General features: G+C 34.3%; 1 protein-coding gene across 9 annotated transcripts in view; it reads right to left on the bottom strand.

The window, feature by feature from the left end:
- Positions 1 to 2,598: 2,598 nt before the first annotated feature.
- C2H2orf42 (chromosome 2 C2orf42 homolog) overlaps positions 2,599 to 23,638 on the bottom strand; it is a 37,988-nt gene continuing 16,948 nt past the window's right edge. For all 9 annotated transcript variants that reach the window (XM_074287192.1, XM_074287188.1, XM_074287193.1 and 6 more), the window contains 4 exons: positions 23,361 to 23,468; positions 21,264 to 21,364; positions 16,782 to 16,944; positions 2,599 to 3,572 (listed from right to left, as the gene is read on the bottom strand). In XM_074287192.1, coding sequence (XP_074143293.1) covers positions 3,364 to 3,572; positions 16,782 to 16,944; positions 21,264 to 21,364; positions 23,361 to 23,468 — 581 coding nt within the window. In that variant the 3' untranslated portion in view covers positions 2,599 to 3,363. The remainder of the gene's footprint in view (positions 3,573 to 16,781; positions 16,945 to 21,263; positions 21,365 to 23,360; positions 23,469 to 23,638) is intronic.

Here is a 23,638-nt window from a genome sequence, read left to right as displayed (position 1 = left end):
TCCAAAAGATTGAATAAACTTCTCTCCATACCTCTCAACAGTAAGAATCTCCCCCAAAGTGGAATGGGCTACAGTCCATAATTGTCAACAGCAATAGCTCTCCAAAATGAAATGGGCACTATTGACACTTCTCAATAGCAAGAATTTTCAAAAAGTCAAATGGGCTGCCATGCACACTTCTCAACAGAGTTATCCAAAGATAGAACAAATGTCATCCATACTTTTCAATGGTCAAGAACTTTCCTAAAGTGGAATAAAACCTCCTAAAAGGGGAATGGACTACCAATCACACTTCTCAATGGTTGAGAACTTTCCAAAGTGGAATGGGATGCATCCTCACTTCTCAAAAGTGAGCACTTCCCAAAAATGGAATGAGCTACCATTCACATTTCTCAATAGTGATGACTTTCCAAAAGAGGAATGGGCCACCATCTACACTTCACAATGAGGATTTTCCAAATTTTTCCATACCTCACTTCTCAATAGCAAGGACCTCCCAAAAGTGCAATGAATTACTGAGGATTTCCCAAGTGTGGAATTGATGCCATCCACACTTCTCAACATTAAGGACTTTCCAAAAATGAAATGATCACATTCCATCCTTAGTGAGAGAGGGATTCCTTTTCCAGAGGGAAGCACAGCTTCACAAAAAGACTGTATGGTCACTTGGCTTTGTGTTGTAGAGGGGGGTTCTTGCTTATATTTGGGTTGGGCTAGATAGACAATGCTGTACTTTCCAGTCCTTAGATTTTATTAAAATGGATCAAGTTTTATGTATCCCTTGAGATCTAATTTTGTGAATATCAAAGTGACCCTCTTTGGTCAATAATTTAGTAACAGAGGGTTCTGGTGATTATATTGAATGATTATATCAAGGCCCCAATAGCTTCAATATAATTAGAGTTTTCTACTATTCACAAATAGTACTGATCTAATGAATAAAAGAGAAAACAGAACTATGACTTGAGGTTGCAAGAATTTTGCTTGGATCTGGGGGCCAACCAATGAATATTTAAGAATCCATCAGAATCGGGTATAATTCTGTTGTAAGGACAAAACCAGTAGCTACTAGAAGTATTCCAATGTTGGTGCTAGATCTCTTAACTTAGAAAACCAAGGTTAATTCTTTTTTTTACCTATATTGGTTCCAAGAGGATAACTAGGGCCTTGGGATTCGATTATGTACTATGCCTTTATCCATTTCTTTGGCCCATGTGGTACATTAATCTATTACCTCTAATTGCCCATATTCTAATAGAAATTGGCTTAGTTTAAACAATAACTTGCTAACAGATTCTTCCACAAGCCTGATGAAGTTATCAGATCTGCCAGTTTTTAATCTCAGGTCATAAACAGATCCTCAAAGATCTTATGCTCCAACAAAATCATTCTCAAACTTTTCCAGGCAGGGGAGTTCTTCCATCATGCAAACTGGAACCTAACATCCTTCAGACCATGAAATCAACATTCACTTAATTAATAGGAAAGAGCAGAAGTTCCAGTAATATTTCATATCAAGAAAACGGCAAGGTTTTTTCACCAGGGCACCCAAAGAACATGGTTGAGTTAGCCCAGCTGCTACCACATTTAATAAATCTTTTTCCTCTAAAGGAAGAAAAGAGAAAAACTGCCTTCCTCCCCTCCCCATTGAGCTGATGTTTTAAAAGTTTCTGTTCCTCTAGCCACATCTCTCCTCTTCTCTACCTTAAGGAACAGATGAGCTGTATACAGATTATCATTAATAACAATGACACCCAATAGCATTGCCTACAGAGCACTTTTTCTCACAATAGTCTTGGGATCAGAGGACTAAAAGGGACAAGTATCACTATTCCTTTTTTACAGATAAGGAAAGTAAGGTTTAGAGAGGATACATATCAGCAGGGTCACAAAGCTAATGTATTAAGAGGGAGTAGAATCCAGATCCTATGACTTGAAAATCAGTGCTCTCTGGAAAATTAATCTCATTAAGTAAATCTAAGAAGAGTTAAAGAAGGAAGAGACATGTAACCCTCTAATTTTATTGAGGAATTTGAGGTCAGAAGTGATTTGTCCAAGAAACACAAGTAGTAAGAACAAAGACAGGATTCAATTCCAAGATCTCTGATTCCAAAGGATTCTCTTCTCTAAGACCACCTCTTCATCCAGAATCATCCTATGCTCAGATCCATTACCATTGCTTTCATTATGTCTCTCTACCCAAAATTCTCAGACAGCTAATTGGTTGCTGTATCATGTGCCTGAATGTGCCCGAATCTGGCTTCAAATCCCTCTTATACTACAACCATATCTTCTCTATATAAATTTTCTCACTTCTTCCTAACTTGGCCCTATGAACAAGTCATGACTCCTCCTTTTATTGTACACACTTGAAATACTTTCCCATCTCTACCTATCAAAACCCATTCATTCTTCAGTTATCTTAGCAAGTTCCACCTCCTCCTTTCTCTGAATACTCTGCTTCTCATTGGCATTGGTAACAAAAGCAAAAATACAGACTTCTTGTTTTCTATGGTATCATCTGATATGTGTTAGATTTATCTCCCCCACAAAACTCTTAAGTTAGGAATAAGCAAGAACCATAACTCAGGAATGTTATCTTTCTCCTCCATGACATCTCCCACAGTGCTTTATTAATTACTTAATAACTAGTAGGCACTCAATATTAAGTGAGAAAATTCAGAGGCAAAAACAGCTTTTTACTGGCTAATAACATTTGAGAGCACAAAGGGGAAAAAATCCAATATTAAGGGCATGAAGTTTTATAAAAATTGGTTAAGAAAGCCTAAGACCTTTTGTTTCCTTTCTCTATTTCATTATCAATTCCTTTCTAAGGAAGGTTTCTTATTTTGTAAATTAACCAATACAAAATGTCATCTTGAAAAGGGGTGACAATGTGCTTTATTTTAAGAAAAGAACAAAAAACTTAACTGGAGCTATCCCATTATGCTCCAAGTGATAACACATTTGTCCTAACTAGGATATTATCTTGCCAACATTCTCTGAAATCAGTTAAGATTTGAGTTTTAGCTAACTGATTTCTTAATAATGTTTTTTTAAAAAAGATAGAAATAAGTTCTAAAGGAAATGTCCAGATAAGAGAAGGTTTCTCTTTCCCACACTTAACCCCAGCAGAAATACAGCACAATTCATCTAAAGAGCAAACAGAACAGCACCAAAACATGCTATTTACAAGAAGATATTTTTCTTCAATATAACCCAATTGGATGCTTTGGGGAAAAAAAAGCATCCTATCAAAAAGCAGTTTGCTAAAGAAACTGTCAATGTCTAAGTGCCTAAGGAGTATCTGAAATTGCCAAGGAGTGGAGATGTGCAAACTCAGCAGCAAAAGATTCTTTTGCTTCATGGAAAAGTGATGGTAGTCAAAGGTGTCAACTCTAAGGTATGGTCTAATGGGGGACGTTGCTCCTGGTATTCAGCTGTATGTCCATTCCGATGGTGGCCATATTCAAACTTGATTCTCAATTCACCAATCTTGGACTGGGGCAAAATATCTGGAATCCATTCAATGATGAAAGGTGTCGGCTCCTTCTGATCTGGAGAGGTATTGCCTAAAAGGAGAAACAATAATCTAGTACTGAATTTTCACCTATATATTTTGGTCACAAAGAAGTGTTGAGAATTAACAAAATATGTAAGACTGTAGGTAACATTCTTTCCAGAATAAAAAGAAACTATCTTCCCATCTTGTTGCTTTTTGACCTTGTGGTGAATTTTAATTAGGTAACAACATATCATAAAAAACATTATAATCTTACAAGACTTCGAAGTATTGGTGTCCCAAAAGGCAAAGGAAAGACAAATGAACTATAATTGTAGGGAAAAATAGATGGACAATATAAGGACTACACTAGTAGATTCTCAATCTAGGATTTACAGAAAAATTGTTAGTACTTATCTAGAGTAAGAGGGTAGCACAAAATCTGTACTGATGGGTTAGAAGAATGTGGGGACAGGGAACATGAGAGAAGGCATCCATACTAATAGGCTCAAAGAAATAGAGAAAAACTATGATTTCATAAGCATAGGAATTTCGCAGAAGGTTTCTTAGGAGCTGCTATTCCACCAAGCCAAACTAGATGCAGATCTGGATGATTCCATCTCTAATGAGCTATAAAGAATATTCTTTAATAAATCTCTTTTACACTTCTTGAAAAACAAAAGAAAATTCCCAGGAAAGGAAAGTCTTTTTACCAAAGCAGATCAGTACCTTCTCAGCAACTTAAAACCTCAGACAATTTTCTAGGGCACTAATAATTTAAGTTACTTGACCAGAGTCACCCAGCCAGTGTGTGTCAGAAAGAGAACTTGAACCTATGTCTTTCTGACTTCAAGACTAACTCTATTCCCTACACCAAAGGGGGGTCAAACATGCAGCTCATGTACATGACCAACAACATTTCTGAATACAGCCTGAACCAGAGTAAAATGCAGTTCCCATCTGATTTTAATGTTTTGGTGCACTGATGAAAAAATAAACATATAAAAATTTATGAATATCTCCCTTAGATAACCTAAGTGCTCCTCAAGTCTACATGAATTTAATACCACTGTGTTATACCATGAGACTTTTTTGTTCAGAGCATAGATTCCTCAAAATATTAAAGCACCACCACATTATTTCTATTTTAAGTGCTTCTATTAAATAAATCTGTCTTTACCTCATCCTTTGGGAACTGGGTCATCACATACTATTGAAAACTGTTGAATTCTAAACCAGTTTGATACATGACCATCTTCATTCTTAATATTTCTCTCACTTAGAATATACTCTCATTTCCACATAAGTCATCAAAATTTAAAGTATAACATTATTTAGCTCCTTTGTAAAAGGAATTCTATAATTAACTTTGATAAGCAAAAAAATTTAAAAAATAGTTGTAAGCAATTCCTAAAAGAGCAATACCCTAAACTGCAACTAGGATATATTGTTAGAGCTTCTGCTGATCCCATTTGTAATGAAATGCTGTTAAAAAGAATGATATTTACTATTTACCAGGGATATATTTCAATCTACTGAAAATATTTCTTAACTACTACAACTAAGAGGATAATTTTCAATAGAACTCTGAAATCTTTGAAGCAAGATGACAACTGAAAACAAACAAACAAAAACTGGAAACTACTCAGGATTGGGAGCAGTTAAGGATTTCCAAGATCATTAATTCCAAAACTCTTTATTATAGATGAGGAAACTGAGACAAAAAGAGGTTAAACTGATTTGCTTCAATGCCACTTAGTATACAGATGATATCTGAATCTAAATTTTCTAATTCCAATTTCATTGTTCATCACATTTTTTCCCTAAAGCTTTTCTTGACCTTTCACCAAATGAAAATGTCTCTTTTTCTCTCTCTCTTTTCAAATTTATCACAGTACTGTCCCAAATAGCTTGTTTATATATAACTTGCTCTCTTTTATTTTCAATATTTGTGTACTTATTCTTCTCTCTTTAGAATGTAAGTCCCTTTTAAAAAGTTCTACGTATTATCTGTTTCTGTGCCTTACACACCTATATATTATGTATAGGTTTGTTGAATATAGATGGATGAAAGAGACTTTTGTCTAAAGGCAAAGAAATATTTTAGAGATAAATGTCTTTGCTGTATGTCTATATATGGAAACATCACGAGCACATCTGACTTTATATCTAGGATAATACCTTTCTGGCACACAATAAACAATCTACAAATATATGAATTGATTCTTTCAAAACACATGTTCCTCCAAAGTTATGTTAATGAAACTTTTTCTGTCCTAAATGTTGCTTAAAAATTCAGGAAAGAGGGATTTGGGGACAAAATGGTTGCCTGAACTGGAGTCAGACCATCCAGCATTCACAAATCTAATCCTACAAAAATATGACATTCACACCAGCCCAGATAATGATTTTTTTAAAAAGTCAATGTAAAATCACCGTGACTTCATCCACTGCAGAATTGCAAAAGTAAGCCAAATTCCCTTGAAACATAGGAAAAGAGAGCATCAGCACACCAGGCAAAAAGTAAATAAATAAATAAAGACAAGAAGGCCTCTGAAAGGCTAAGAAAGTAGACATTTCCCTAAGAAAGCTTGATAACTTAAGTGAGATAGGAAAGTTCTAGGATGGAAAGAAAACATCAAGGAGGAGAAAGGAGTTGATCCATGGAAACCCTGAAGAACAATAGTGACCACTGAAGCAAAGGAGCAATTTGAGTGGGACAGCCAGTTAACCAAGGCTCAAAAGTTTCTAACACTCTATCCTGACATGACAGACAAGATCCTAAAGATCCAGGGAGACCTTACCTCTGGAACTGGAGATTGGTACAGGAAGCTAAGGAGCCAGAGTAAAAAAACAAGGAGTGCCTATCACTAAAAAGTATAGCAGAGGACCTGGCTCTGGCACAAAAACTAAGGTGAGAGATAAGTAAATAAAAAATATATAAACTACCACTGGAAAATAGTATGGCAGAAACTAGGTATAGACCAATATCTTATACTATATACCAAGATGTAGTTTAAATGGATACATCATTTAGATGTAAAGGATGCTAACATAAATAAATTAGGAGAATTTACCTGCCAAATCTATGAAAGCAGCAAGAATTTATGACAAAACAAAATATAGAGAACATTATGAGTTATAAAGTGGATAATTTTGATTATATTAAATTAAAAAGCTTTGTGAAACAAAACCAATGCGACTAAGATTGGAAGTGAAGCAAAAGGCTAGGAAACAATTTTTACAACCATTGTTTCTGATAAAGGCCTCATTTCTCAAATATCTAGAGAATTAAGTCAAATTTATAAGAATGAGTCATTTCCCAATTGAAAAATGGTCTAAAGATATGAACAGGAAGATTTCAAAAGAAGAAATTAATAGTTATCTACAATCATATATAAAATGATCTAAATCATTATTTTAAAAATGCAAATTAAAACAATTCCGAGGAACTATCTCACACCTATCAGATTGGCTAATATGGCAGAACAGAAAAATTATAAATATTGGAGAGGATGTGGGAAAATTGGGACTCTAATGCACTGATGTTAGAGTTGTATCTATTCTGGAGAGCAATTTGGAACTACGTCCAAAGAGTTATAAAAACTATGCATAATCTTTGACTCAACAACACCTCTATTAGGTTTGTATCCTAAAGAAATTTTTTGTAAAAGAGAAAAGATCCTATTTGTACAAAAATACTTATAGCAACTCTTTTTGTGGTGGCAAAGAATATGGTGGAAATTGAGGAGAAGCCCATCAACTGGGGAATGACTGAATAAGTTGTGGTACATAGTTGTTAATGTTATACTATTATACTATAAAAAATGATGAGTATGATTATTTCAGAAAAACCTGTAAAGACTTACATGAACTGATACAAAGAACCCAAAGAACATTGTACACTTTAAGAACAACATTGTGAGATTATCAACTGTGATGAACTTAGCTACTCTGTTCAAGACAATGATCAAAGACAATTCCAAAAGATTCATGATGAAAAATGCTATCCACCTCCAGAGAAAGAACTGATGGAATGTGAATGCAAACTGAAACAAGCTATTTTACACTTTACTTTTTTATGGTATGAGGAGTTTGTTGTTGTTGTTTTTTGGTCTGTGTTTTCTTTTACAACATGACTAATATGGAAATATGTCATATATGACTGAACATGTATGACATCAAATTTCTTACCATCTCAGGGAGAGAGGTGAGAGACGAAAAAAAGAGAATTTGCAACTCAAAATTAAAAAAAAAAAAAAAAAAAAAAGTTAAAGATTATCTTTATATGTAATTGGAGGGAAAAAAAATTAGAAAAAATACCAACCAGTGTCAAAAGTTATTGTAGATCTAGAGATCTCCTAAAAGGAGTAAACAATTCCATAACAACTGCAAGCAGACTCAAAGGAAAAGTGGATTTTCCACAAGGACTACATGAATACCTAAAATAAATGAAGTGAAATTTTTTTTAGGTAACTTGAAAGCATTAGAAGAAAGAATTGGAAAGCAAATAGATTGCTTAGAAGGAAAAGTGGTAAATATCTTACCCAAGTAATGGACTCCTTGAAAACTAGAATAAACCAAACAGAAATTAGTGACTCCATATCTGAAGACTGCAAGAAATATTAGAATAAAATTCTGAAAAAATAGAAGAAAATGTAAAGTATCACAGATAACTGATTTGGAAAATAGAGATCAGGTAGATATAATTTTAAGAATCACTGGATTCCCTGAAAAAATCATGATTCTTTAAAGCTTACACACTATAATTCAAGAAATCATAAATGAAAAATGTCTCAATCTATGAGAACTAGAGAGCAAAATAAAGATTTATAAAAGGAACCTCAAAAGGAAAAGTTTCAGGAATGTCACAGACAAAAAAAAATCTAAAGAGCAATTACCAAAGAGAAAATACTCAAAGCATCCAGACAGAAACAATTCTATACAGAGGAATTAAAGTCAGGATCATAGAAAACCTGGTGGCTTCTACTGTAAATGAGAAATTTTAGAATATACAATAATGCAAAAAGCCAAAAAAAAAAAAGTCTATAGACTTACAACCAGGAATAACTTATTCTAAAAAGTTAGGCATAATCCTATAGAGAAAAAACCTGACTTTTAAAAGAATAAAGCACTCTAGTGAGGAAACCAGAACCGAGGAGGAATTTTGAAAATGTTAAGCACAAGATTCAAGAGAAAACTAAGAAGGAAAATTTGAGCAACTGGAGAGAGAAAAAAACACCAAATGTCCCTCAGAACTTTAATTCATCTTTTCTTCAGTGAAATTTAAATCAATGAAGTAAATTCCAGTTTTGCTACATCAGAACTTTTGATAATTTGGACAATTATTTCAGTTTTACTAGGTCAGAAATTTTGGTTATTTGGACAATGATTTGAAAAGCTAAAATTAAGCTTTTTGCTACCTTTGAAAGAGTTTACAAATTATTATTTTCAGGGGAAGTAGGTCTAATCTTTCTATCAATCAAACTTTTCCTGTACTTTGATGACAATTTATAAACACTACTAATTACAAGTAATTTTTATCTACTCTTTAAAGTAGTTCTTCTAAGGATTGTCTTTATTATATGCTTTGAGAAACTACAGCACATATTGACATTTCATAAAATAAAGGACTTAAGAGTCAGGAAAAACTTTGTTCAAATTCTTCCTCTGATATACTAGCTATGACATGGGCTAGTTGTGTTCAGTCTCCCCATATGTACTTTGGGGATAATAGTACTTCACAAAGTTGTTGTATAGCTCAAATGAAATAGTCCATATAAAGCATTTTTCAAACTCTGAAATCTTGCATGGCATTTATAGTTGTTACTGTCAAGTACCTTGTGAGATAGATTAGACTAATTTTACATAAAACATAAATGCCAATTTAAAGAATATTCAGGTGCAGCTAGATGGCACAATGGATAGAGTACCAACCCTGAATTTAGGAGGACCCAAATTCAAAGCCTGCCTCAGACACTTAACACTTCCTAGCTGTGTAACTCTGGGCAAGTTACTTAACTCCAATTGCGAAAAACAAAAAACACACGAACACAAAACAAAACCAAAAACTATTTAATAATTGAAACTTTTCATTATTCAGAAACTGGACCTCCCCAATAAACTCTGTTGATATGTGATTCTGAGGAACCTCTCCACTTGATCTACCTTTGCAAATTTTTCATATCTTAGCAGATCATTTTCATGAGTTAGTTTGTTTTTTGCTAAAAAAAAAAAAAAAAATTGATTACCCAAATCAACTATTTAAGGATGGAACTGGAATCAATAAATGAGCTAAGTTTTATCTATAGTTATATAAATGTATTACAATGGCAGAAAGAGAGCTACCAGAATGCGCCAAAATGTACAAAAACATGTTTGTTCTATAAACATTAAAGAACCTACTATAAATAAAGAATAAGTGAAGCAAAACTATATGCCCCAACACACAAAAAAGTCAAACTAATATATTATCAGTTTGAAAATCTAAGACTGTGAGCTGCTCATAGTCTCACAAATTGTGCAAGGTTAAGCTGTTCTACAACCAAAGAGCAAGTTCTCTCACATAAACACTAGAATTCTATGATTTATACCTTCCAGCAGATGGCATTCACAGCTTCAGAATAAGAATGGAAGATATGGGAATTTAGATGACAAAAGAAAAAGGAACTAGGTATATACTTGAAAAAGGTTCTGTGAGTGTTATGAAAGATATTTTATACAAGGTCCAAATGGAAAAAAAAATTCCTGAAGACAATGAAATGAGGTCTTTGTTTGAAGAAGATAATGTGCTATTTTCTGAATAAAATCTACAATCACTAAAAAAAAAAAAAAAAGGTAATCAGTAAAACAATCCTCAAAAGAAAAACATAAATGCATGAAAAATACCCACTATTCAGATTAGGACAATAAGTGAAATACTTAGTATATCAGTATGTATATTTGGATCAGACACTATAGCTAGACAATGAATTGGGTGCAAAACTAAAAATGAGGAAGTGATCAAGGTAGATTGCATTTAAGAAACTACATAATCTGTTTAATGGTCCCATGCCACTCTGGGTACAAAGACTTTGTTTTTAAAAACAAATGTTCTACTAGAAATGGTTGTGAATCTCAGTTCACCACCATTTGGAGGGAATTTAAGTTGTGGATGATTCAAAGGAATTTCCATTTGAAAATGGAAAGAAATCATCACAAAGATCATGTACTATGACCATGTGGGGAGATTGCAAGATTGTTTTAACATTAGGAAAGTTAGCAGTATAACTGTCTACATCAATATCAAAACCAACAAAAAATGATTATTTTTTAAGGTAAAGAAAAATACAATACAGATTCCTAATAAAAACATTAGAAAGTATAGATATAAATGAAGCCTTTCTTAATATAATAAGTAGTATCTATCTAAAACTTAGAGCAACCATTTTCTATAATGGGGAAAACTTGAAGCCCTCCCAATAAGATCAGGGTGAAGCAAGAATATGGTCTATCACCACTATTATTCAATAATGTATTGGAAATGTTAGCTATACAATAAAAAGATTATATGATGATCAACTATGATGGAAGTGGCTTTTTCAACAATGAGGTAATTCAGGCTAATTCCAATAGACTTATGATAAAGAGCCATTTGTATCGAGAAAGAGGACTATGGGGGTTGAATCTGGATCACAACATAGTATTTTCACCTTTGTTGTTTTTCCTTGCTTGTTTTGTTTTTCTCTCATTTTTTTATCTTTTGAACTGATTTTTCTTGTGCAGCATGATAAATGTGGAAATATGTTTAGAAGAACTGTATATGACTGACCTATATTGGATTACTTGCTATCTAGGGGAGGGGATGGTGGGAAGGAAAAGAGAAAAATATAAAACCCAAGATTTTGCAAGGGTGAATATTAAAAACTCTTTGCATGTGTTTTGAAAAATAAAAAAGCTATTATTAAAAAATGTTAGCTATAGCAATAATACCAAAAAAGAAAAGAAAATAAATTGAAGGAATAAAAATAGGCAATAAGGAAAGAAAATTATCAAAGTTGAAGAATATAAAATAAACCCAGATATATCACTAGCATTTCTATGTACTACCAATCAAACCCAGCAGAGCAAGAGATAGAGAAATTCTACTTAAAATAACTGCAGACAGTATAAAATACTTGGAAGTCTGTCTGCTAAGAAAAAATCATGAATAATATAATTATAAAATACTTTTTACACAAATAAAGACAGATTTAAACAACAGGAGAAATAGTCATTGCTTATGGGTAGGCCAAGTCAATATAATAAAAATGGCAATTTTATCTAAATTAATTTGCTTATTCAGTACCATACCAACCAAACTACCAAAGAATTACTTTATAGAACTAGAAAAAAAATAATAAAATTCATCTGGAAGACCAAAAAGCCAAGTATATCAAAGGAATCAATGGGGAAAAAAAGGTGAAGGAAGGAAGGCAGCCTAGCAAGAACAGAACTCTAGCTTTATTGTAAAGTGATAATCATAAAAACAATCTGGTACTAAGAAATAAGAGTGGTGAATAATTGCAATAGATTAGGAACACATTATGCAGTAGTAAATGACCATTGAAATCTAATCTTTGATAAACTCAAAGATCCAAGCTTTTAGGTAATTACTCAGTATTTGATAAAAATTGTTTGGAAAACTAGAAAACAATTTGGCATAAACTAGGAATAGATCAGCATCATACCAAGTTCAGATCAAAATGAGTAAATGATTTTGATATAAAAGAATATTATCATGGGGCAGCTAGGTGGCGCAGGGATAGAGCTTGTGTGACCCTGGGCAAGTCACTTAACCCCAATTGCCTCAGGGAAAAAAAAAAGTAGTATATTATCATAAGTAGATTAGCAGAGCATGAAAAAAATCTCTCACATCTATGGAAAAGATAAGAGTTTATGGCACATAAGAGATTTGAAAATCATGGAAGCAAAAGCTTTGACTGTATGAAATTAAAAAGATTTTGCACAAACAAAACTAATGTAATCAAAAGTAGAAGGAAAACAGAAAAGTAGGAGGAAAATTTGCATGCAATAAATTTATTTGATGAAGACCCTATCTCTCAAATTCTTAGGGAAGAGTGTCAAATTCATAAAAATAAGCATTATTTCCTAATCAAAAAATGGTCAAAGAATATAAACAGGCAGTTTTCAGAAGAAATGAAAGCTATCAATAGTCACATGAAAAAATGCTTTAAATCATTATTAGAGAAATGCATATTAAGACAACTCTGAAATATGACTTCACAACTATCAAATTGGCTAACATGACAAAAAAGGAAAATAACAAATGCTGGAGGAGAGGTGGAAAAATTAGGACACTAAAGCACTTTGTAGAGTTGTAAATAGATATGACCCTTATGGAGAACTACTTAGGACTACAACAAAAGAGTTTTAAAACCGTGCATATCTTTTGATCCAACAGTACCACTAGGCCTGTATCCCAGAGGTCAAAAACAAATAATTTGTAAAGGGCTAGAACTGAGCAATGCACTTGGATAATGAAGCACATGAGACTAATTGCCAATTGGACAGTTCCCTATTAACTTGTTTGAAGGTTGACCCTCCTCAGCTGTTCTGTGCTGACTTGATTGGTGGGACAAAGAGGAGGAAGTGATGTGTGTAGGAGGAGTAGGAAGAGGAATTGAGATGCAGAAGCTGACTCAGTCTCTCCTGGCGTTTGAAGGAGGAAGGTGTGTGTGTGAAGTTGCTAGGCCTAACCCCCTGACCTTGACCGTAAAAGATCAAGAATAAAGTCATTTAGTGATCCTGACTCCGGCTGATTTCTGGAAAGACAAGAGTTCCAGCAATAATTAATTAAATAAATAAATAAAGGGAGGGAGTGGGGGAAGAGAAGGACTTATTTGTACAAAAATATTTACAGTAGCTCGTTTTCTGGTAGCAAAGAACTAGAAATCAAGGAGATGCCCATAAATTGGAAAATGACTGGGAACAAATTGTAGTATGATTGTGATGAAATAATACAATTGTGTTATTAAAAATGATGAACAGGATGATTTCAGAAAAACTGGGAAGATATATATGAACTGATGCAAGAAATATATATAAGCAAAACTAATACAATACTATCACCACAATAGTAATACTGTAAGGATGATCAACTATGAAAGACTTTAGTCTGGTCAAGACAATGATCTAAGACAATTCTAAAAGAACCACAAAAAAAAAATGCTATCTACCTCCAGAGAAAAAGCTAATGAATGAACTATGAAAAAAGACTGAAACATACTTTTTTACTTTATTTTTCTTGAATTGAGGGTTTTTTTGGCTTTTATTTTCTTTTGCAACATAGCTCGTATGGAAATATATTTTGCATGACTTCACATATAATTGATATCAAATTGCTTGCCTTCTCAAAGAGGATGGAGTGGGAGGGAGAGAATCTGAAACGCGAACTGCTTTTAAAAATGAATGTTTAAATGTAATTAAAAACAATGAACAAATAAAAAAATAAGTTAAAAAAAGAAAGTGGAGAGATGTAAGGTAGACACTTATAAATGGAAGCATATTTCCAACTATATTTAATAAATCACTTAAGATAATGTCTAGTGGTTTGCAGAATTTATCTTTAAGTAGAATTGTTTAATTTATATATCCTGGACTTTTCACAATTGGATTTTTTTGTTTTGGTTTTATTTTGTTTTGTTTCTGAAAGCAATCTATAGATTCTTTGAATTGGCACTTTATTTTCTGTGTTCAGAAGTTCTGGACAATTTTCTTGTATTATTTTCTTCCACTGTGCCATTTGAATTTTTTGGCTTGTTATGCTCTTTTGGAAGATATACATAATTCTTCAGCTGTCTCTACATAGTCCATCTTTGAAATCAGTCTGTAAATCATGTTTGCTTCTAATATTGCTTCTCTTCTTCCAGAGTATCCTTCACTTTATATTTACGTTCTCAATCTTTTATTTTCTTTTATTTGCCACTACTGATTCATGTTTTTCTATTTTGCCCATTATTTCTTCTGTGTAGGCTACAAATTCTGCTTTCAGGATTTTTTTTTTTTAAACCACTCAGGAATAGCCAGCTGTGATTCTATGCTCTCTTGAGAATACATGAGATCTTCTGCCTCATCAAGTATTGACTTATTTGCCAAGCAATATTTATCCAGAGATGTATGACTATGTTTAGCTTGAGTAGCTTTCTGATACTTACATATCCTATTTATTTATCTGCTTATGCTCAAAGTCTTTAAAAGTTTTATTCCTCCTGAGCCCTTTGGTAATTTCAGTCATTTTTTCTTATTTGTTCACTTTCTGACTCCTTTTCCTTTAATTACAATTGCTTTGGATATTGGACTTTAACACTGAGAAATACATGTTTTACTGACTCCAGTTTATGCCTTAAGCAACTCTAAGAGTACAGAACTAGCCAGCTGGATAATAGTCCCTTTTTCTTCAAGTCTAATGGACATTGCCATACACTAGCATCTTGTCCCAGTTTTCTCAGTTCTCTAACAGACCAATGTTGCAGCACAGAGAACTGCCATGGGGCAGTCCCTGTCTTCAAAGTTTCTATCTTTTGGTTTTCCACAGCACAAGGAGAAAGGAAGAGAAGAACTGGGTTCTACTGTAAGCTCATGGGTTGGCTTGTGCAGACCTTACTGAGCATAATCACTAGTAAGGGAGGGAATGCTAAGTAAACATTGAAGAGGTTAGGGAATAGATTTTTTGTTGTTGTTAGTAGCTCCTCCATTTGTTAGCTTGTTAGCTTTCTTCATGTCTTAAGCTGTAGAGATAGATGAAATTTCTTTATTCCTTGCACATAATTCCTCTTTTGGAAGGGTTTGGAAGGTTATAAGGATCCAAGAAAAATAGCTAGTCATTAATTCTATTGGTCACCTGACTTAGATGTCTACATAAGATATCAAAGAAGCACTTATTAATTAAGCACTCACTATATGCCAAGTACTGTGTGATAAGAACTGAAATTACAAAGAGGAGCAAAAATAATCCCATAATACCAGGAACTCACAATCTCATGGAGAAGACAAATAAATATGCATAAAGAGGCCATATATACAACTAAATGGAAATATTTCAGAGGGAAGGCACTAATATTAAAGACTAAAATGTCTTCTTACAAATGATAGGATTTTAGCTGAAATTTGAAGAAACATCAAGAAAGCCAGGAGATGAGTTACAGAAGGTGAACATTCCAGACATAAGATACAGCCAGTGAAAATGCCTTGAAGCAAGACATGAAATGTCATGTGTGTGAAACAGAAAGGAGGCCAAAGTCACTTGATCAGAGTATCTATGAGTTCCCTGGGAACAGAAATTGTTTTTTGCCTTTCTTCATATCCCAAGAATTCAGCAGAGTGTCTGGTAGATAATAAGTGACTATTGAATGCTTACTGGCTTAGCTTTAGTAAGCTTTAAGAAGAGTAGAAAATAATAAAGGTTATGATTGTGAAAGGCTTTAAAAGGCTAACAGAGGATTTCATATTTGATCTCTTAGGTTAGAGAGAGCCTTGTGCATACTGAATAGAGAGAAGGTTCACATAGTCAGACTTGGGCTTTAGGAAGATTAATTTTGATAGCTGGGTGGAAGAGAGACTTGAGGCAGGGAAGGAAAACAGAAGGTTGTTGTAATAGTCCAGAAAAGAGAGTGATGAGAAATCACTGGCAAATGTGATGAGAAATCACAGAGAGAAAGGGTTATGCTTAGAAAAGCTGAACTGGTTAAATGGTATATATGAGGCAAAGTCATCTATACTCTATCAGAAACCTCAAAATGAAAAGAAAACACAACGGTCAGAATATCCACAGAAGAACTATGTAAGAATATGAACAAAAATTATATAGAATGAAAAGGCAGACATGGGTTATAATCTGTATCAATGGAAGGAAAACTCTCATCAATGAAAATATCAAATCCATTGAAATAAGAAGTATAGAATGACAGTATAGTACAATGTAACTAGTATTTTGTAGAATTTGTAGTCAGAGGACCTATGATTTGAACTCTGCTACTTTCTAGCAATGTGATCTTGGAGTGGCCAGTTTAATGTCTCTATGTCTCAGTTTCCTCATCTGTAAAATGAGATCAGATTAAATGAAGTATAAAATCCCTTTCCATTTCTAAATCCTGGGATTCCTATGCATGTCTAAGAAAGTAAATTGTATAATACCAGGGAATGTGCCATTAATTAACTTCTTCATGCAATATCTTGTATGAGGTTTGAATACATATCAGAGACTCAGAAAGTGCCATCACCAAATATTTATTGAACTTACCGACTTTCAGAAAAGTTTTCAGTTCCAAAGGTCGGAGCACTGGCTGTTTCTCTAAACGACCATAAGTTTCTGCTATATTCTCTACTTCCACTTTGGGGCATTTAAACAACTCATAAGTTCCATCCCGGTTCTGGATGAAGCTCCGGGTGATTTCCAAGGGCATCTGATCACAAAGACAATACCAGAAAAGAATTAGAATAGGACAAATCTTTATTTTTTTTAATTATAGCTTTTTATTTATAAAACATATATATGGGTAACTTTTCAACACTGACCCTCGCAAAACCTTCTGTTCCAAATTTTCCCCTCCTTCTCCTCACCCCCTCCCTTAAATGGCAGGTATTCCACCATGTGTTAAAATATATGTTAAATCGAATATATGTACACATATCCATACAGTTATCTTGCTGTACAAGAAAAATTGGATCTAGAAAGAAAAAAAAAAAAAAAAACAAAACCTGAGAAGGAAAACAAAAATGCAAACAACAATAGAAAGATTGAAAATGCTATGTTATAGTCCACACTCAGTTCCCACAGTCCTTTCCCTGGTATAGATGGCTCTCTTCATTATTGAACAACTAGGACTGGTCTGAATTAATTCACTGTTGAAGAGAACCACGTCCATCAGAATTGATTATGATGTAGTCTTCTTCCATTTATAATGATCTCTTGGTTCTGTTCATTTCACTTAGCATCAGTTCATATAAGTCTCTGCAGGCCTCTCTGAAATCATCCTGATGGTCATTTCTTACAGAACAATAATATTTCATAACATTCATATACCATAATTTATTCAGCCATTCTCCAATTGATGGGCATCCATTCAGTTTCCAATTTCCAGCCACTACAAAAAGGGCTGCCACAAACATTTTTGCGCATGTGGGTCCCTTTTCTTCTTGTAAGATCTCTTTGGGATATAAGCCCAGTAGTAACACTGCTGGGTCAAAGGATATGCACAGTTTGATAACTTTTTGAACATAGTTCCAAATTCCTCTCCAGAATGGTTGGATTCATTCACAGTTCCACCAATAATGTATCCATAGGACAAATCTTTATTAAAGGAGACAGATAATTCAGTGATTTCTTTAACAACTATTAGTTCATTATTTCCAATAATCACGGCAAATTTGCTCTGGTCTACTTACCTCCAGCACAGTTCCCTGGATTGTAGCTAAACTTATTTTTTCATACACCACTGACTTCAATCATCTCCTCAAAACTTTTCAATGGCCCATCATTCCCAAATAAAGCTCTCCACCTCACTTTGTTACTTTATTCTCTTCCCTCCTTGCCTTCTTCCCTCTATCCCATTCCACTCACAACTAGAAATTACTTGTGAGTTGCCCTGAGATCATTACTAAAATCACTGTGTGTGTGTGTGTGTGTGTGTGTGTGTATATATATATATATATATATATATATATATATATATATCTGCAGTGCCACCCAAATTACATATAAGCTACACAGCCATTACAAAAGTTGATTATCTTTCTCCTGGGAATGTGATATGACTTATTAACATAATTGGGGTTCAATCAATTGTATTACCTTAGTCTTTCTATTGTATAATTAATCCTCAACTAATAATATAAATTGCTTGTCATACACCAAGCCTTCAATATCCTCTTAAAGACCTCAAGAAGTGAAGAATACTAACAGATGATTACTTATGTGGAATTAGCTATGACAAAAACTCCAATTCTACAGAAATTTGATGTTTAAGTTTCTATCTGCACATCTAGCATATAGTCCTTGCAAAGCCTCAAACATTTTCAAACTGCTTGGTATTAAAATAAAAAATCTCAATAATGATATGGAAATTATAAGTCTCTTGATACTTGTCTAGTCATTACTTGACTTACACGCAAACACATATCAGAGAAAGATTCTCCCAATACAGTAAACAGGTTAATGTACAACTGCTAAATTCAATGGCCTTCTCTTAGAAGGCCTCCTCCCTCTGGACCTCTACAGTTTTTGATGCTGCTAACCATCCTTTCCTCCTGATCACTATCTGTAGGGGGCCTTTAAATGGGTGCCACAGCAAATCGGGAGATTGAGTGGTCCGGAAGTAATTTCTGTGGATATTAGGACTGCCCTTGGGTGGGATCCTGTCCATTTTGAGATAGCTTCGTAATGGGTGACTCTCTCGCTGATTGGCTGTGTGTGTGACCTCACAGGCCCTTTATAAGCCCACTGCAGGCAGCAGGCGCTCTCTTTAACCTGGCGTTCTTCACCCTGGCTTCCCAGCCTGGGTGGCCAAGCCAAGATGGGTAGCCAAAAGAGGTAAGGGTTTTGGTAGTGAACACCTGGGTCTTTTGACCAGGTGTTCACTCGGGAACCAACAAGTCAGGGCATCAGTTAGGGCATTATGTGAGTAGGTATAATAAAGGCTTTTAAGATTACACGTGGCTGTTCTTGAGTGCGCTACCGGTTATTAAGCTATAGATTCAAGAGATTGTGGCCAGAGACCTTTGAAGGCCTCAGAGGAGGCGAGCCGGATAGAGCTCACACTGCAAAGGACAGTGGTCAAAGGTACTCTGGTGGGTCTAGGACAGACTAGTAATTGTAACTGCCAGGAGAGCACGTTACAACTATCTGCTGTCTTGGCTTCCATAGCACTGCTCTTCCCTTATTCTTCTCTTCTCTCTCTGATCCCTCTATTACATTTTCTCTATCCTTCACTCTCCATATCCATTGACTTAACAATTCTTATTCATTCTTTCTTATTCATTCTACTTTGGCTACTTCCTTGTTCAGACTATTGCCATAACCTATCAATTTGTCTGCCTGCTTCCAGAGTCTATACTTCTCAGTGTTTCCTCCAAACAGCTGCCAAAATAATCTTCCTAAAGCAGTCACAATACTTCTGTGGTGGGATACTTTCTGCAGGATAAAATATAAATTCCTCAGTCTGGCATCTAAAATTCTTCATAATTTGACTCTAGCCTGACTTTTAAGACTTACTTCACTCACCTTCATGTATTCTACATTTCAAACTAGCTTTATTTTTTTTTATCTGTTTCCTTTTTGAACTTGGCTTCCCATCTCCCACTCAATACACTTGCTGATTTTTCCATGCCTGAAATGCATTCTCCCCCCTCCTAATCTCCAACTTGTAGAATCTTTTAGCTCAGCTCAAGTACTACTTTCTACAGCAAGGTTTTTTTGATCCAACTAGTTGTTAGTGTTCTCATCAGTGGCATCCTAATAAATGTTTTATGGCAGCTCTTAGTGGGGAAAAATAGCACACCAAATACACTTTTAAGTTTAATCTGCAGTAATAGCATTTTGTCCATCTAATGTCCATCAAGTTTTTAAGTCTAGATAATAAAACAAATTTTAAAAATCGAATCTGATTTGTATAATTTCTTAATTTTTGAGATACAAACATGCACACTTATAATTTAATAATCAGCTATTGCAATAAGTTGGCTCCAGCACACCCCTGGTATCCTCTTTTCTCAAATTGATTTTAGAGTTGGAAGGAACCTCATCAGCCTTCTAGTTAAATCCATACCCCAGAAAGGAATCCCTACAATAGCATATCCAACAAGTAGCCCATCCAATCCCTGCTTGAACACTTCCAATAAAGTAGTCAATTCAAACTCCTGGATTTGACATGAAGTCTAAATTTGCCTCTTTACAACTCCAATCCATTATGCTTACTTTTACCTTCTGGGGTCCAAAATGGAAAAAGCCTAATCCCTTCTCCACATGATAACCTTTCAAATACTTGAAGAGAGTACCACGTCCCCTCCAAAGTTTTCTCTTCTAGACTAAATATCCCCAGACTCATAGCCCTCCAATATCCTGTGGGCACTCCAGTTTATCAATGTCTTTCATACACTGTAGAATAAAGAACAAAAATCATATATATATTTATATGAATACATGTTAAATCTTCCTAAGAAAATGTAAGCTCTTTAAAGGAAAGATCTGTTTCTCATTTTGTCTCTATTTCCAGTGTCTTGCACAGAGTTTTGCTTAGAGAATAAATAATTTTTTTCCTACTTAGGGAGAACATTTAAAACCAAAAGAATCAAATAAAGTTATTAATTTATATATATCATCTACAGCTACAAAAAAGAGGAAAGCCTCTGCAATTCAAGGAACTGTTGCAATAGGCTACCTAGGTTGTCAAAAAAGTTGGAGCTGGAAAAGGTTTCATTTTGTAGAAGAGGAAAGTGGGTCCCAGAATGGCAGCCAAGAACCCACCCCAAGTAAGGAAGAGGATGAAGATTCAAAGCTGAGTCTTCCTACTCCAAATCCAGTGTTTTTTCAGCTATATTACATGACCTTTGCCAAGATGACTGTAACATATAATAAAGTAATGAGCTGGCACAGAAGAGGCAAAGATCACCTTTAAAGGAAGCACCCAAGAAGAATTTGACATGGCAAGAAACCCACTTTAAGATCCCTATGACTGTCACATTTCTGTGATTTTTCTCCAGAGTTGTGATAACAAACTTCCCATACCTCAGGGGTGTCTAAGATTTGCTTAACTTGCAGGATATTTGTGATGTGCCAGGTGTATTTAGAGAAGGTTCCCAGTGGCAAGGCATCTTTTCTCACAAAAGCTGCAATTAGAAAGGGGACATGGTTAATAAACATAGCTGATATTTATATAGAGCTTTAAGGTTTATTAAAAGCTGTACACAATAGTCTCTTTGATTCCATTTATACTTACTAAAGAGTTAATGATGCAATGCTATTCTTTCTTTACACAGAATTTGTAACTTTTAAAATATTTCCTAGCAAGTTTAAAAACAAACAAATCATAGGGACTGGCTAAAGTGGTCCAAGACCAAACATTTCATTGTGGAATTCAGGCCATGAAAAGTCTCCATTTAAATAGTGCTGCTTTGATATTTTCTTTCACAATCACACAGAATCATAGACTTTAGAAGTGAATGAGCGCTTAAAGATCATCTAGTTTAATTTCATCTAGATCATCCAATCTATTTTATACTCAAGAAAAATGAGGCCCAGAGAAGGAAAGTGATTAGCCCCAAGTTACATGGATATTAAGAACCTGGATATGAACAATGAAAGGATCAGAGACTTAGAGATGAAAAGGAAGAAACCTCATTATTTATCTAGTCCAACCTCATTTCACTAAGAATTAAGAATTTGCCTGAGGTCATACAAGGTCACACAAGTGATCAGTGGCATAGATAAGATTTGAACTCATTTCAAATCCGGTATTCTTTTACAATACCACACATGCTCTTTCTGATATGTAGTACATGCACTATTGTTACCCACTTCTGTTTTGGAATTTCATTTCTCTGCTCACATAAAAGTGTTAACATAGAAAAGGCTCTAGTATAACAGAACTGGCTATTAGATGAAATTGAAGGTGCCAAGGTCAAATCATTTCCCCAAAGAATGACCTATAATAAAAGTCTTCTGAACATGCTTAGCTCCTGAGAAGGCTATCAGCCTCATCTTCTCATACAAGTAATAGACAGGCAGTCCCAAAAGTCTTAGTGCCATTTTAAACTTTAAGGACTTTAATCTCTTAAATAGTTTAACATTTAAACTTAAAACAGCACTAAGATTTTTGGGACTGCCTTATTAAAGAATTCCATAGTATGTGATTTGGCAACAAAAATAAGGGATGTATCCCTAACATAAAGCTACATTTTAAGATAGAAGAAAAATCAATAGACCCATTTATGATTTACATCTGATAAGCCGTGGATCTCTCCGTTCAAAGGGAGGCAAGTTTGATGTGGAAAATATGGAAGTTAGTCCCCAATGTAGGGATTCTTGGTTAGTATTACTCAAAAACTGAGGTCAAAAGCATTTCTAGAAATCACTATGCTCTCATCAAACAATATTTATAAAGGAAGCAGCATGGATTCCCAATTAGATATCTTCAGGAGACCCACCACTAATGATTTACCCCATTAGACTGTGAGCCCCTTAAGGAGATGCCTTTCTTTGTATATGCAGTACTTAGCAGTGTTTAATAGAGTAGATATTCAATAAATGTATGATGACTTGTTGATTAAACATTCTTCTCTGTCTTTTCTCCTCTATTTCCAGTGCTTAATATTAAAGTTACTAGACAGGTTCTTTGATGTGATGCCTTCAGATCTTTAATAAAAAAGTGATAAAGCTAATAAATAAGTAAACTAAAATGAAGATGTAATGATATATCAAGATTGGAAGTTATTTGAACCTTTAAAATAAAAACCTGCTACCGCTCAAACCTGAGAGCCACAGAAGAAAAAAAAACAAATGGTCATCAAAAAGCCAAGCAAATCCTAACCAATGAATACTATATTTTGGAAGATAACTGTCCATATTTGTAAAGCAATAAATATTACTTCATTTTTTTTAATTTTTCAGGCTTGAAACTCTTTAAATTATTTAATCTGAATTATAATGAAAGCAATCTTACAAGAGCAACAATATTCCAAGCCTATGTTAGCACCAACCCCCTGCCCCTTGTTACTAGCACATACATGACTCTGTAAGGCTGGCAGAAAACCACTACTGGAAGTATCCAAAAGGATACTATCAATGCCATAAAGTCATGTGGTTTCTTCCTGAAAGATCCTGTACCTGTGGTGGAGTTGGGAAGCCTTTTCTTTGCACTTCCAACAGAGATCCTCTGTTGTAGAGCATCAAAGAAGGACTGAGGAATGTGAAACACCAATGGCTCTGGTTTACCTACAAAAAAAATGAAAGGGAACTGAAGAAATTAAAAACTTTTTGATGGAGGAAATCAAAAAGGACAAAAGGATATAAAGATCAATAACATTTAAGTTATTACTGTCAGTGAGATTTCTTTATAGAGATGCAAGAGGTAAATGTATGGTTTGAATTTTTATCTCATTAGC

The sequence above is a fragment of the Sminthopsis crassicaudata genome, chromosome 2 (genome assembly GCF_048593235.1).
Source record: "Sminthopsis crassicaudata isolate SCR6 chromosome 2, ASM4859323v1, whole genome shotgun sequence".
In the NCBI taxonomy this organism is placed as follows: Eukaryota; Metazoa; Chordata; class Mammalia; order Dasyuromorphia; family Dasyuridae; genus Sminthopsis; species Sminthopsis crassicaudata.
The sequence above is the reverse complement of the archived record's forward strand: the minus strand, read 5'-3'. Positions and strand labels throughout refer to the sequence as shown.